Source organism: Accipiter gentilis, chromosome 3 (genome assembly GCF_929443795.1).
Source record: "Accipiter gentilis chromosome 3, bAccGen1.1, whole genome shotgun sequence".
NCBI lineage: Eukaryota > Metazoa > Chordata > Aves > Accipitriformes > Accipitridae > Astur > Astur gentilis.
In genome coordinates this window covers 48,526,608-48,541,294 of record NC_064882.1, presented here as the reverse complement: position 1 = coordinate 48,541,294, position 14,687 = coordinate 48,526,608, and the positions used below count along the sequence as shown (strand labels likewise).

Here is a 14,687-nt window from a genome sequence, read left to right as displayed (position 1 = left end):
GCCTGCCCTTGGCTGGTCCTGGGGCCGTCCCCACTGGTGGGGAGATGCCTGGGGGTGGCTCTGGCCACAACCTTCACGGCACCGGAGTCACCTGCGGCCTTTTTTAGGGTCAAACACAGTTGTTTTTTCCAACACGGGGCCAAGCTGTGCACAGTGTCACGCGTGCTGGAGGCGAGGACGCGGCTGGGACTCCAGCAGCTCCCTGGGAACGAAGCCCCCAGCTTTTTAAGCGTTCTGGCATCTGGAGGCTGCAGGAAGAGGTTTTTTTTGGGGGGGACACACAGATTAACCCCTGGGGTGTGCCGTGTCCCCTGTCCCTGCCTGTGAGATCCAGCCCTGCCTGCGAGCCCTGACCCTGCTGCCCCCCGCCCCGGGGGGACGGCTCTTGCCTTGCACGGTGTGTGTGTGTGTGGCGGGGGGGCCGCTGCCTCCCCCACCCCTCATTCCCAGGAGGGCGGACGTGCTTTTTGGAAGGGAACCGGCTGCCTTTTCCCGGCCAGGGACGTGTCCCGGTTGCCGTTCCCACCCTCGACGCCCCTGACGGCCGGCTCCCGCCGGTGAGCCGAGCCGTGGCCCTTTTCCCCCGTGCTGCCTCTCACCACCGAAAGGGCCCGGGTTCGGACATTGGGGTCTGAGCAATAAAAATTGCCAGGCGATGATAGGTTGCCATGGCAACCGTATCGCCCGGGGATGGGGGGGGGACACCGGCGGGGTGCCCCCCCTCCCCTCCGCGCCGCCGCGCACCCCGCCGCCCACATGTGGCGCCCTACAGCCGTGCGCTCCCCCCCCCCCATTGGCTGCCCCAGCCCCTTCGCCACGCCCCCTTAGCGACAGTCCCGCCCCTTGGAGACGACCCTACCCCCGCCGGACCGCCCCTCGGGAAGCGGCGCCGTCGGAACGGCAGCCGATGGGCGTGGTGGGGAGGCGTGACCGCCGAGGGGGTGGACCAATAGGGGCGGCGCAGGGTGTGTCAGGGCCAATGGGAGGGAGGGGGGCGTGTCCCGGTAGTGGGAAGCGGGGAGCGGGGAGCACGGCGGCGTCCGGGACGCACCGGCCGGGGGTGAGTGAGGACGGGGACGGCGGGGACGGGGAGGGACCCCCGAGCTTCCCTCTCCCCATATTTTTCCCTCTGGGCATGGCTGCTCCGGTGGGGTCCTCGTTCTCCCGGTCCCGGTGGGCTGGAGTAGGATGCTCGCCCGGGCCGGTCGCTGGCCCGTCATGCTGCAGAGGGGAGCACCGAGGCCAGGGGCGCATCCCCGGGACTCCCTTTGCAGCACTGGGGCTGAGCCGGCGGAGGGTGAAAGCACGGGGGGGGGTGGTGTGTGGATACACACACCCACGCGTGACGGGGACCGGGGCCGCGCCGGTGATGGCGGAGGCAGATTGGGGCCACCCGACGTGGCTCGGGCGGGGAGGCGTGCGTCAGCTCCGCCGCCTCCTTACCGCCGCTCACCCCCGGCCTGGGGGGCCGGGGAGCCCCGGAAAGGGGCTGAGCGCTGGGGACCCGCTGCCCGGGTTGCTGGGGGGGCAACGGCGTGGGACTGTCTGTGGGGTCTGTGGAGTGCCGACTACCCCGGGACTGCAGCCCCGTAGGGGCGAGTCTTGACCCCCTCAAGGGCACAGGGAGCCCGTGAGCCCCGTGTTTGCCCCCGCTATGAGCCCAGGTGTGGTGCCCACCCTGGTCGCCGAGCCCCCAGCCGCCAGCCCCACGCTTTGCCCCTGCTCAAGGGCTGCTTGTCCTGTGTGTCCCCCTCCCTGTGTCCAGTCCTGGGGTCTCCTCCCACCCTGTGCTGCCCGTGGATGCCTTTCGGTGTCCCCTTGTGCATCTCTCTAGGCATCCCCAAATGCTGGGCTTTTCCCTCCCAGCTCTTTTCCAGGCTGGATCATCTCGTCTTTGGGCAGCAGTACCGCAGGGTGCCGGGGCTACGGTGAGGGTCTGCCACCCCCCCTCGGCCCCTGGAGAGGCTTCCTGCCCTTTCAGCTCTGCTTTTTTTTTTAATCTTATTTTCCTCCAGGGCTGATGCTGTTAATGCTTTTTCCATGAATTTCCTTGTGCTCGGCAGGCCGGGCTGCTGACAGCACTGTTTCAGGCACCTGCCTCCTGCTGCTGGATTCCTCGGGTACCCAGTGTGGGGACCAGGTTACCAGTGGTGGGATCGGGTGCCCGGTGACGTTACCAGCCCGTGTTTGGGCTCCCACAGCCTTCCGTGGGGCAGCGGGGCTGGGTGAGCCCCAGGGAGGAGGTTTGAGCCTGAGCTTCCATCAAAGGGGTCTTTGGGGTGTGAGATCCTGAACCCCTGGGTGGGAGGTGGGGGGCATGAGTCCTGTCACCCCCAGACTGTCTCTGGTGGCTCTTTCTGCCTTAATGCAGGGACAGTGCCCACTCTGGGGCTGGGGGTGCTGGGGGCGTCATCCCTGAGAGCCGGCAGAGCAGGAGCCTGGGCTGGCCAGGTCACGCCGCAGACTCATGGTGGAGCAGGGCAAAGGACCTGCCCGTCCTGCCGCTGCTCCTGCCCTGCCTGTGCCCATCACGCCTTGGGGTAGGGCTGGGTGCAGGCCCTGGCACGCTGCCTGCTGCTGCCCAAAGCCGGGCTGCCTGACGCCCCTGAGCTGCAGGCAGACTCCTCCCCGGCAGGTCTGTGCCGGAACGGTGCCGGAGTCGCAGCCGTGCGTTGCCGTCGTGTCTGTGGTGCTCGGCTGGCTCTGGCACCCGGACGGAGGCAGCAGATGCCCTCCCTGGCTCTGCCTGTCCCTGCCTAACCCTGCCCGTTCCTTCCCCAGCTCCGGTGCTCGGGAGCAGCGGCAGTGGCCCCAGAGGATGGCCTCCTGCCCGTGCCTTTGAAGTTTTGCGCAAGGACGACTGCTGTGGGGACACATGGCTACGGCTAGCAAGGGTGAGTCCCCGGCATCCCCCTCCTGCCCGTTGCCCCTTCCCGGGCTCCTTGCCCTGATACGGGGCCAGTCTCCAAGTTTGATGCGCCTTCCCAGCGAAGCCCCTCTGCCTGCAGCCCTGCTGGGGGGTCTCTCTGCCCACAACCCTGCTGGGGGGGGTCCCTCTGCCTGCAGCCAGGGATGCAAGGGCTGCCTGGAGGTGCCCTCTCCATGCCCTGGGAGCAGCTGAGCAAGTCAGAGGCTACGGGGGACTGGGGGAACATTATTGCTGTTTTTCTGCCATGAGTTGCGAGCGAGCACCCACTGAGGGGGCTTGCAACAGGGTGGGGGCTCCGGTGGCATGCTGCTGGCACCACTCAGCTGCAGTCCGCCTCTAGTGATCGGCACAACCCTCGGCACCCCCTGCCCCAGGCAGGGCTGGTGCAGGAGGCGATGGGTGCTCCCAGCCTCTCCCAGACCCTGGCTGCCTCCCTGAAAAGCTCTGGCAGTGCTGGGCTTGGGAAGCTGGGCGCTTTGTCAGTGCCAGGAGGGGACCCCAAAAGGTCGCTGGCATGAGGCGCCCTATGGCGGCAGCACCCGGCTCTCTGCCGTGCAGAGACAAAGACCGAAGAGGCTCTTTGTGCTGCTGCTGGGCGTGATTTCGTCTTCCTTTGTGTGCCTGGTCACGGCTCTGGCCTCTGTGGCTCCTTCCCCACTGCTGGTGAGCGGGGCCGTGGGACGGCTCCATCCCGGGGGCTTTCCTCTCGCCGGCGGTGAAGCCTCCTTTGGCTTCCTGGCAGGACAAGGGCCAGGCGAGCGGTCTGTTGGTGGTGATGCCAAAGGACAGGCAGGTTGCCTGCTCTGGGCTGTCTTGTTCCTGGCAGCATGGGGGCTGGGGGTCCCTGTGTGGCAAACAGTGTGCTGGGGGAGCCCTGAACCCCCTGTGCTTCCCCGCTCCCAGCCCTGCCTCCCCAGGGACGCTGGGGCCTGGACACCCTTGTTTTGGGAGGGATGCAGCGACTCCGAAGCTGGCATCTGCTTCCAGAGCTTACGATTGCTGCCGACACGTGTGAGGCAGGCGTCCCCCACCATGGGCCACCCCCCCACCACAGGGTGTGTGTCGGACCCCCAAACCCACCCCTTGGGTGCCTGGGGACCGTGGCACCAGACTGGCTGCTGGCACACCGACCGTGCAGGGTCCGGCAGGTCCCGGTGACCCTCCTGCTGTGACTGCGGTGGGACTCAGGGACTCGAGATAAAACACACCAGCTCCAGATGATTTTTCTGCCCAGCCCCTGCCTGATGGAGGCTCTGCCTGTACCTCTGCCTCTACTTCCCCTTGCTGCCAGGTGGGTGCAGGACGCACAACTGCATTTTGCCCCTGCTGAGATTTCCGTGCTGGCTTACTCATGGCAGGTCCTGTGTGGGTGGGTGCCCCTGACCCTTCCACCCTGCCCCACGTGCCTGGGGCTGTCGAGGTGCCACTGTCACCCATCCAGGCTCTGCCAGGGGCTGTCCTCTCCTGCCAGGGCGAGGACAGTCCCTGTCAGCCCCTCCTGAGCTGGGAGAGGGACACCGTGCGGTGCAGCCTCTCAAGGTCACTGGGGTGCATGCCGGAGGGTGACCTGGTTCCCGGGACAGCCAGTTCCTGGGACAGCTGCCCATGGTGCCCAGCTGCCATCTTCGCCTTCCTCCGACCTCCCTCTCTCCAGAGGGTCTTCAGACACACCGTGTCAGGGGGCTAGCTGAGCACCATGGCTGCCCAGGCCAATGATGGCTAAGTGCCCTCTGGACACGCTCGTCCCTGGGGGCCGCTTGGCTTCCCGGGCTCTGTGCCGGGCATCGGCTTTGCTGCCTCCAAGTGCCGTGTGACGGAGATGCATATTTGGGATTTTCCCTGCCAGTCTCCTGCCAGGCATCAGAGTTCAGCTCCTCTGAGCCTGGAGCTAGTATCGGGATTCCTAATGGCAACCACGGGCTGAGACCTTGCCTGTCACCACAGCTTCTGGCTGGTGCGTGGGTTCCATGCAGGTCCCAGGGCTCGTCCTGCCCTATGGCACCCAGAGGATGGCACCCATAAGGGCTCTGTGGGGCAGAGGGTTGCTGTGCCCTGTCACGGTGGGCCAGGGGCTGCCTGCATTTCGGCAGGGAGGGTCCCATCTGTGTCCCCTTCCCCACCACAGCCACGTGCAGCTGCATCGCTCTGCAAGCGGCTGAGTCTCTTGTTTTCCCCTGCGTGCGGGGAAGGGATTTCTGCCGAGCTGTTCCGGCTGAACAATGCTGAGTTATTAAATCTCCGGCGTTTCCAGCCTGCTGAGGCACAAAGAGCCTTTTCTTTAAGGAGGCGGCAATCTGCTCCCGGCTGCTGCCAGATGGATGCAATCGGCGGCTGGACTGGGGGTTTCTTGGGGTGTACCGGGGAGGAGGAGGAAGAGGAGAGAGTGTTTTTTCTTGGAAGCTCGCAGAGAGCCTATTGCAAAGGTGCAAGTGAAAGGGCTGCGGTGTCTGTGCCTGTGCGGGCTCCTGCCCGCTGTGGGGACCTCGGTGTCCCCAGGCAGGTGCCTGTCTTCACAGGGCAGGTGCATTTTTGGGTTTCCCCAGGGCACCATGGGGTTTGCTCCCCAACATGCTGGCCAGCTTTGCAGCCTTGGAGAGCCCTGCCCAACCCCCTGGGATGTGTGGGAGCCCTTCCCCAGGGAAACTGTCCTTCCTTCCTGTCCTTGTCCCACCTGTGTCCCCTTCCCGGCACAGCACGTGTCTCTGCTCATCACGTTCCTCTGCGCTGAGAAAATCACGGGAGTGAGCAAATGCTGCTGAGCCCAGGGGACAGATGGGACCCTCACAGCCTCTGGACATTGGCTGGTGGCAGGTCCATGTGCTCCCCCCTGCTCAGAGGGTGAGCTCTCTGTGGCCGCTGGTCACTGGTGTCCGTATGCCACCTCCCTAGCCTGTGGCACAGGGCATTTCTGAAATGGGAGAGCGGGGACACTGGGGAAGCCCCTCCATGTCTGATGATGCTCCAGCCTCGGTCTGTCCCCAGGGGCTGCGGGGGGACAGGGAGCTGGGGACTGGGGATGGAGTGGGTGCATCCCAGGCGGGCAGGGAGTGACGCCTGGGCTCTGTCCTCTCCTCCCTATGCAGGCAGCAAGGTGAAGGGGGGGGGTGTGCGCTTCGCCCCCAGCCAGGTCACCGAGGGGGCCCACGGCCACGTCCACTTCGACGAGAAGCTCCACGACTCGGCGGTGATGGTGACGCAGGAGAAGGATGGCAGCTTCCTTGTCAAGGTGGGAGCTGTGACCCAGGGGATGGTGGTGGCAGGGGGGGGGTGTCCCAGTACCACCCTGGCCTGTCCCTTCACGTGGCAGCAGGGCTGCGTCCATCCTGGGGGCCCTGTGGGGTGGGTGTACCCCCCAGTGCTGCCTGTTGTAGCCGTCTGAACTGTGGGGCTCAGGGGACCTGTGGCTTCTGCTGCCTGCAGCTCTGCCTGCTCCGGGGAGGTTTCTATCGCTGCACCTCTGGACATTGCTCCATCTCTGTTACAGTTCTCAGATTTGAGGGTGTTTCTCGCCCCGTTAGCTCCCTGGTGTACCTGGGGGGGCCTGGGAGCACCCTGAGAACCCAGGTGCTTCCCCATGGGGGGGCTGTGATGCTCCTGAGGGCACAGGTATAGACGTGGGTGCTGTGGGTGCTTTGCTCCGTATTCACCCATTTAGCACCCAATTCCACACCAGCCTCTGGCAGTGACGGGGGGCAGGTTCGGGGCTGGCTGGGGACGGCCCCTGGCCTGTGTTGCTGCTGCCTGATCTGGGCAGTGTTTGTGGGGTTGTCAGGCCAGATCTGACAGGCTGGGGGTGGGATGCAGGCCCCCTCTGGAAATCAGGGTCTGGTGGCATCACAAGCAGCGGAGCCCAGTCCTGGCAGGGTGGGCTGGGGGACCCTGCTGCGCCCTGGACATTGGTGTTGGGGTGGGACACGGGACAGACCTGGCACCGTCTCCTCTGCCCCTGTTTGGGGGGGACGGGGCTGAGCTGGGTCTCGCCCTGTGTGCCAGCAGTGCTGTGGCTTCTCACTTCCCTCTGGCCATGTGGCTGTGGCCGTGGGTGGGTGTTAGCGTCGGTTTAGGTTTGACAGTGGCTCCCAAACCATACTGGGGGCCAGTCATGGCAGTGGGGACAGCAAGCCATCTTTAATGACACCTTGTATTTCATCCTGGCAGGTTTGCAGACCTGAGCATTTGCTACCTGCCCCGTCCCACAGCTCCTCACCCCGCACAGCAGGGCTGAGTGCCAGGAGCGGAGGCTTTGGTGCTGGCACGCCGTGGGCTTTGGTGGCAGTGGGGTCTGGGTGTGAGGTGGGCACCTTGGCAGTGACTTGGAGGTGCAGGTCACCAGTCCTCTGCCCAGAGCTGCTTTATTGTGGCCTCTTTCACCTGGCGCAAAGCTGGCCCCTCCTTCCCAGCCTCTCCTTTGGAAGCCTTTTTCTCCCAAGAAATAAACCCCTCGAAGAGCATTGGGGTTGCTCCAGCGTTGCGTGCAGCAGAGCAATCTGAAACTCCCTTTCAGCTCTGAGTCAGTTATTTGTATCGGGCGGATGATGGGTTATTGCCCTAAAAATGGCAGTGAATTGCTTAGCAATTGCCAATCTGTAGGTGGTTGTTATTATTTTTTCCCACCCGTGCCGTGCAGCGTGCCGTGGGCGCACTGGCACTGCACGTGCCTCTCCAGGGAAGGGGGGCAAGCTGCCTGCTGCCCTCGGTGCTGCCAGCCCTGGCGGCAAAGCTGGCAGCCACTGTGCCCAGCTCAGCATGCCGGGGCCACGTTTAACCACACAGCTCTTCCTTCTGAGCAGGTTTGGGGTGCACCCTGCAACCCGCCATGTGTCTCGGAGGCAGGAGACCACCCTCATCCTCTCCCCTATTGAGAAAAGGCTCTTTAGGGCTGGTGACCAAATGTCTTTCTATGGCCTTAAATCCCTGAAGCTGCATGTCGTTGTTTCTGTTGGTTTCTGTGTTGCAGTGATGCTTCGGAGCTGCTCGTGGCCAGGAATGTGCAAGCATATGGTGTGCATTTTATATCTGTGTGTGTATAGATAGATGTGTGTGTGTGTATTAATATGTATTTATGTGGCGGTTGAGTTGCAGCTTGGAGCAGGCTATACATGTCTGTGTGGAAGACTGAGGGTGCCCGGCTGAGTTGTGCCCACAGCAGGGCTTGCCTGCTGCTGCCGGCAGGGTTTGCGGCAGTCGGTGAGCAATGGGCACCCTGTGTCCCTGGGAAGGGATTGCCCCCTTGGCCGGGTTGGATCCTGGCTGTGCTCCGGGCTCTGCTGCAAGGAGGGTTTGCAGGCGCGTCCGGAGCTTTGCAGCAGGCGGGGAGTCCACTGCTCCCTTCCCAAAATGGCTTTTTCTGAGCGCAATGGAGACGGAGCCCGCTCTGGAGGCGGCCGGCTCTGAAAGTGCTCTGGTTTTCATCGTGGCAGTGGATAAATGACATTTGAAGGCGTGCTCTTGGAAACGTCTTGGCTTTTAGAGACAAGAAACGGCAGCTGAACACGTTTGGCTTACGCTGGGAAAATTGGTCGCTGCTCCCATGACACCAAAGGGTGGTTGTTCCCAGGGCTTTGCTCAGATCTGGTTATTTTTGCTGCTTGCTTTGTGCTGCCAAAATAGATGTGTTTGTTACATTTTTCCCAATTGTTTAGGAAATAGCCCCTCCAGCTGCTGCCCTCCACCTTCCCGTGGGCTTTTGGGTGCCTGGTGCGTCCCTGTCCCCAGGGTGGGCTGCAGAGGAGGACGGGATGAAGCAGGATGATAGCAGCGTGGGACCACCTCCCATGCAACTCAGTGCCTGCCCAAGGCATGGTGTGACCCCCACCCTGTCCCCCCTCTCCTTGCAGGTGGGATTCCTGAAGATCCTCCACAAGTATGAGATCACGTTCCTCCTGCCCCTGGTGCAGAGGCTGGGGAAGGATGTCTGTGCTGTTCCCCTCCCCAATATCAACCTCCGAGTCATCAGCATCACCTCCCTGCCAGAAGGTAAGGTCCCCGCTTTGTCCCCACTTTGTCCCCACAGCAGCTGCTGTGCCGGCTCCCGGATCCTGCCCTTGCTTCAACGCAGCCATCGAGGGGTGAGCAGCGAGGGGGGCACTGCCTGGGCCGGGGGGGGCTGCCAGACCCAGATGTACCCCTATAGTGCCTGTGAGCGTGGCAGGGGTGTCTGCCTCATGCTGGAGCCCCATGGGGAGCACGAACCAAGCGCTCCCGTGGGGCAGGAGGGTGCACCCGTGGCTGTCCAGACTGAGCCCTCGCCAGGCATGGGGGATGATTCCTCTCGCCTGGGGAGTCCAGAGGCCCCCCTGGGAGCCTGTGGGGCGGCTTCTATTGCCGTGGGGTTTCCTGCCTTGTGGGAACTCGATGGGTGAGCGTCCTCCAAAGCATTTTCCAAACCCTGAGCCTCGTCCTTCCCCTGAGCACGGTGCGGGGGTGGCAGGCTGATCGGGCTGTCCCTGACCTGTGTGGCTTTGGGGACAAGTCCCACTGCAGCTGCTAGCAATAAAGGTGGCAGCTGGTTGGTCCTGGCTTTGCCCAGGGTGGTCGTACCTCTGCCGGGGCGGCATCCCTGCAGCGCTGCACTGGAGAGCTTTACCCCATGGAGAAGGAATCCGTGTTTCCACTGTGCCTCCCGGGAGATGCCCGACCCCGACCTGCGTGCTTGAAGAGCGGCTTTTGTGGCATTTTAATCCAGAAACCTGCTGAACAGAGTCCAGACGTGCTGGTATTTTTAGCACTTGCTCTGTCTGCTCTTTGCCTGCACCAAGGGTCTGCCTAAAGAACAGGCTGGAGCCAAGGGGGGGGTCGTCTCTCTGTCTGTCTCCAGGCTTCTTGCTAATTCTCTTGTTGTAGAGGAAAGGAGAATAATGTCCTGAAACGTAAGCGCTTGGCACAGGTCTGTGCGGATGAGATACCTGGGCTTTGCTTTGTGCCGTGTCTGCGGCAGCTCAGCGCTGTCTGAGTCCATGCTGGGGGCCGGGCACGTGGCAGCCCCCCAGGATCCCAGTTGCAGGGCTGGGGGTCCTGCTGGCTGCTCTGCCCCATCCTATCCCGTCCCCTTCCTGGCTTCCCCAGCCCTCGGTCCTGCTTGGTCTGCCCCATCCCCTCCAGCAGTGCAGGTTCGGCCACAGCAGGCACCCGGCCCCGCAGCTGTTGCTCCGTCCTCTGCAGAACTGCATCTCTCCATAACTTACCATCTGCAGTTGGGTGGTTAAATACTCTTTTATCCCAAATGTGCATCAATCAGCTGCTGTTTCTTGTGGGTTCAGATCGGTCTGGGAGGCGGGAGGTGAAAACTGGCCATGGGTTTGTGGAGCAGAGCCCACAGGCTGGTGGGAACGGGGACGAGGACAGAGACGGGGCTTACTCCAAGATGGACCAGGCTCAGGCACCAGCCCGGCTCTGGTCTGGAGTCAGTTTGCTGCTGGCATGTCCATGGGAGAAGGGAGCAGGGCTGTGCACAGTGGCCTCAGTGCAGCGGCTGAGACAGCTGAGCATCACCCTGGGCTCGGTGACAGCCGTCCTGGGGACACAGGAACTGCTCTGAGGACACAGCAGGCTGCAAAGTGCCTTGGGGCACCTTGGCTGGTCCTTGTGCCAGCTGCTGCAGTTGACAAGCAGCCGGTGGATGCTCTTTCCCGCATCCCCATCCCCTCCGGCTCCCTGGGGCTGCAGTTTGCCACCTCTCCCTGTGCCGCCTCCCGGCAGCCGAGGGTTGGGAAGTGGGGCTGTGGCTGGCAGGGACGAGCTGTGGCTCTTCCCGTGCGGCTGCTGGCTCTGGCCCAGCAAAGCACTTAAGCTTTGTTTGCTTAAAGCTTCCCACCTCGGGCTGGCACACCCGGCCTGGGCTCAGGGCCAGGGCTCCCAAGGCTTTGGGGAAAGGAGCCCTTCAGGGACCACAAGCAGCTCCTGTGGGACCCGGAGGAGTCCGGTGCCTCGCAGCGGTTCAGTGGCATCTGTCCCTGAGGTCCTCAGGGTCCTGGTGACAGCCAGGGCTCCCCTCGAGTCTCTGCTTCCCATGTCCTTGGCTGTGGGCAGGGATGGAGCTTGCCAGATTTGTCCAGCCATCAGCCCAACCTAATCCCTGTGCTGCCGGCGGTCCTGAGGCTGCTCAGCCTGGGCAGAACGTGGTGCTTGGCTCTTGGCTGCAGTGACAGCCATGGCGGGGCTGGCGAGCAGGGCTGTGATCTGGCACAGACACAAAGAGGCCCCAGGTGAGCATGGGCTGGAGACGAGGGCTCCTGAAGTTGGGAAGAAAGAGGTTTTGCCACCACTTCTCCTTCCTGCCTCCAGGTACAACCTTTCATCCCCATTTAAGGTGGAAGCTGCCTGATCCAAGCAGAGAAAGCGCTTCCCTACTCCGAGCTCCCCTTCTGGCTCCCGTGCTGGGCTGGGGACTCAGAGGAGCAGGCAGGGAAAATTCCTTGTGCCCATAGGTGTTTTGCTCTCCTCTGTCCCGCTGCGCTTCCCATGCAGGGCTGGTGTTTCTGAGCTCTGGGGCTGAGCTCATGGAGCCGACTGCTGCGTGTGCTCTGGAGCCTGGGGGATGCTCAGCATGTTTTTATTTCTCTTATTGTGCCGTTGCAGCATCGCCCTGTGCCAGCCATGTCGGGGTGCCTCCCTGTGAGTTCTGCGGGGGCTGCCCAGCCGCGTGCTCACAGCTTGCTTGTGCTCCCCACACTGGGGTTTGACTAATGCCTTTCTGCAGCTGGTTTAATTTTCTGCCTCTTCTTTTATTTCTATATTGTGCTTTTTTTCCTCCGATTCAAAAACAACTGCCTCCTTCGGCCCTGCCAGCTCTGTCCCTGTGCTGGGGGGGCATGTGGCCAGGGGCCAGCCTTTGCCCCATCCAAGCTGGGGGCTCCAAGGGGTGTTTCCATGTTCCCTCTGCTCTGCAAGGAGGAAGACATAGCAATTTTGGCACAGGTGTTCCTGACTGGTGGGACCCCCTCTCCCCTGGCTGCAACTGGGGGTGCAGAGCGGCTGTCTGCTGGTGTCCTGCTCTGCTGCTCCCTCCCTGTGGGGCTCTGCACCCTGGGGCAGGGTGATGGGACAAGTGGGTCTCAGAGGTGCCATCGGCTCAGGGTGCTCAACACTGTCACAGCCGTGCCCCGAGCCTGGTGCTGGGAAGAGCAGCTTCCCCCGACACCTCGCCTGCATCTCTGCAGAGCTTTTTGCATTTCACCAAGGCTCAGCATCCTTGTCTCTGCCTCACAGGCAGGGAAACCGAGGCACGGGGTGGGGAGGGAGCCCAGCAAGATTTGTGCTGTGTTGCTCAGCACTTCGATGGTGGGCATGGGACTAAATCAGCCGTGCCCCAGGCTGTGCTGCCTCTGGGTGCCTGTGGTGAGGAGGGACTTTGGGATGGGGTAGGAAAGGTGCAGGCCGCTCTCGCAGCTGGACCCCAGCTCCCAGGGTGTCTCTGTCCCCAGGCTACAGCGTGAAGTGCGAGTACACGGCGCACAAGGAGGGGGTCCTGAAGGAAGAGATGGTCCTGGCCAGCGAGGCCGGCGAAGGCGCCTGCATCAAGGTGGTGGTCCAAGCCCGTGTCATGGGTAAGGGTCTGGCAGCACCGGCAGGCAGCGGTGCGGGGACCTGGCGCGGTTCTTTGGGTTTTGGAGCCGCGATTCCTTCCTGGCACAGCCGGTAACAGGGAGCGCTGGCAGGTCTGGCTGGAGACCCCCTGCTTTCTGCTGTGTCTGGGGAGCCAGGGATGCTCCCTGCATCCCCAACCCATCTCCTTCCAGCTCGCCCAATTCCACCACTGTGGGCTTTCCCCACCTGGTGGACGTTTCTGGGAAATTGTCTAAACCAGCCGACTTCCACCCCAAAAATCCCCAGCCTGGGGGATGAAGCTGTGGGACCTCCCCAGTGAAGGGGTGCCTGGAATGGGGCTGCAGCGAGTGGGTTGGGGGGCACCTCCTCGCCCCCCATCCTCATCCCCAGCCCAGCCGGGGGGCTGTGCCCAAGCCCACTGGGGTCCCCATCTCCTCCAGCTGCAGCTGCTTGTCTTTATTCTTTTTCCTCCCCCATCTTGCTGCCTAATTTGGGTTTGTTAATTAGAGCAGCGTTTTGTAGCTCGGCTTCCTCTGCTTTGTGTGACATGCGACTGCTTTCACCAGCATCTTCCACGCAGCTGGTCCCAGGGTCCCTGGGCCTGGCAGGGCTGGCAGTTTGCTCCCCAGCAGCCCCCTGCTATATCTCACTGTGTCCCCAGCCTGGCCCCCAGCACCCCTGGCACTGCAGCACCCGAGCCTTGGCACACCGGGGGCTGAGCACTGTCCTGGTGCAGCATCCCTGCATCTCCCAGCCCCATGGGTGCCAGCATCCCTTGCATGGGGACCGCGGGAGGGAGGATAAGCACCTGCGAGTCTGAAAACTCCCCAAGAGGGCTTTCAAAAAGGTGAAACGAGCTCCCCCACAGCCAGACTGAGGCCATACATGGCTGCCCCCCAGCTCTGGCCCCATCCCCACTGTCCCCTCCTGTCCCACAGACCGGCACCATGGCACGCCAATGCTCCTGGACGGGGTGCGTTGCATCGGCGCGGAGCTGGAGTACGACTCGGAGCAGAGTGACTGGCACGGCTTCGACTAGCCCCCCCCGCCGCCCCTCCCGCCGCCTGTGTGGCTCCTGAGGACGAAGCTCAAATTTAAAAAAGAAAAAAACAAACCCCAAACCCTCTCACCCCATGTCAGCAGGTCCTGGGGGCTGCAGCTCCGTGGACACCATGGAGCTGGGGGGCAAGCTGCTGCTTCCCCAGCTGCGGCCACCACTGCTGCCATGGACGCAGCATGCCCACCCTCCCCGCTGTAGGGTTGGGGGGTCCCTGAAGCGCAGGAGGGACTCCCCGCATGCTGGAGCATCTCTTGCTGGAGCCTTGGGGAGGGATCCTGCTTGCTGCCTCCAGCTGCTCTTGCCGTTTTCCCCTTGTTTTTATCCCCAGGAGAGGGGATGGTGGGGGGCGTGGCGGAGCCTCAGCTGAGCCCCCCAGTGTGGAATTTTGCCTCTTGGGGTGTGGAGCTGAGATGGGCCAAGGCAGAATCTGGTAGCAGGAAGGAAGCTGGGTCCCCGGCAGCTCTGGGGCTGGTGCCTGTGTCCCTGTGGCAGAGCCCGTCCCTGTCCTCGCGTTGCAGCCATTGCCTTGGTCTCCTTCCATTTTGCTTTTTTCTCTCTTCTTCTCTTTTTTTTTTCTGCCCCCCCCCGGTAAGACCCATGGTATAAGGACCAGGAGAAGTGGCTCAGTTTTGAAAGCAACAGGAGGCTTTATGTGCCTATATATATATATAAATATATAGATATATATATACACATCTATGTGTATGTGTGGGATTTTTTTAAGTACAAAAATCTATAGAGGTAAATAATAAACTTCAGCTGAGAAGAGGCTGGAGCTCAGTTTGCCTCCATTGAACCCCCCAGGAGCACTGGAGCTGGTGGCTGCAACCTGACTAAAACCCCCAGAGGAGAGTGGGGGACAGGGGACACCCCCAAGGCTGGGGTGTCACATCCATTTGTGCACCCCAGGGTGTGAGGGGCTGCATAAGCCCATCCCCGCGTGGGGATGGGTGTTGGGGGGGGTGTGTGTGGGGTGAACACAGATCATCCCGAGTGGCCCTAAATAGAGTAAGGGGCTTCATGCTGCAAAGTGTCCGGGCTTCCAGTTAAAAGGGGGGCCAGGAGAGGGTGAATGTGTGCCACTACTACTGGCACTGTCCCCCTCCTCCTTTGCCGCTGTCCCTGTTCTCGCTGGGCTGTGCTGGCCCCATC

At 62.6% G+C, this 14,687-nt stretch overlaps 1 protein-coding gene across 1 annotated transcript; it reads left to right on the top strand.

Moving 5' to 3' along the window:
- The first annotated feature begins 989 nt into the window (after positions 1–989).
- Positions 990–14,664, top strand: ADISSP (adipose secreted signaling protein). The gene is made up of 6 exons (XM_049830971.1): positions 990–1,060; positions 2,782–2,894; positions 6,013–6,155; positions 8,767–8,905; positions 12,352–12,474; positions 13,414–14,664. Exons 2-6 carry the CDS (start codon positions 2,876–2,878, stop codon positions 13,512–13,514), a joined length of 525 nt encoding a protein of 174 aa, XP_049686928.1. The 5' UTR covers positions 990–1,060; positions 2,782–2,875; the 3' UTR covers positions 13,515–14,664.
- Positions 14,665–14,687: the final 23 nt, after the last annotated feature.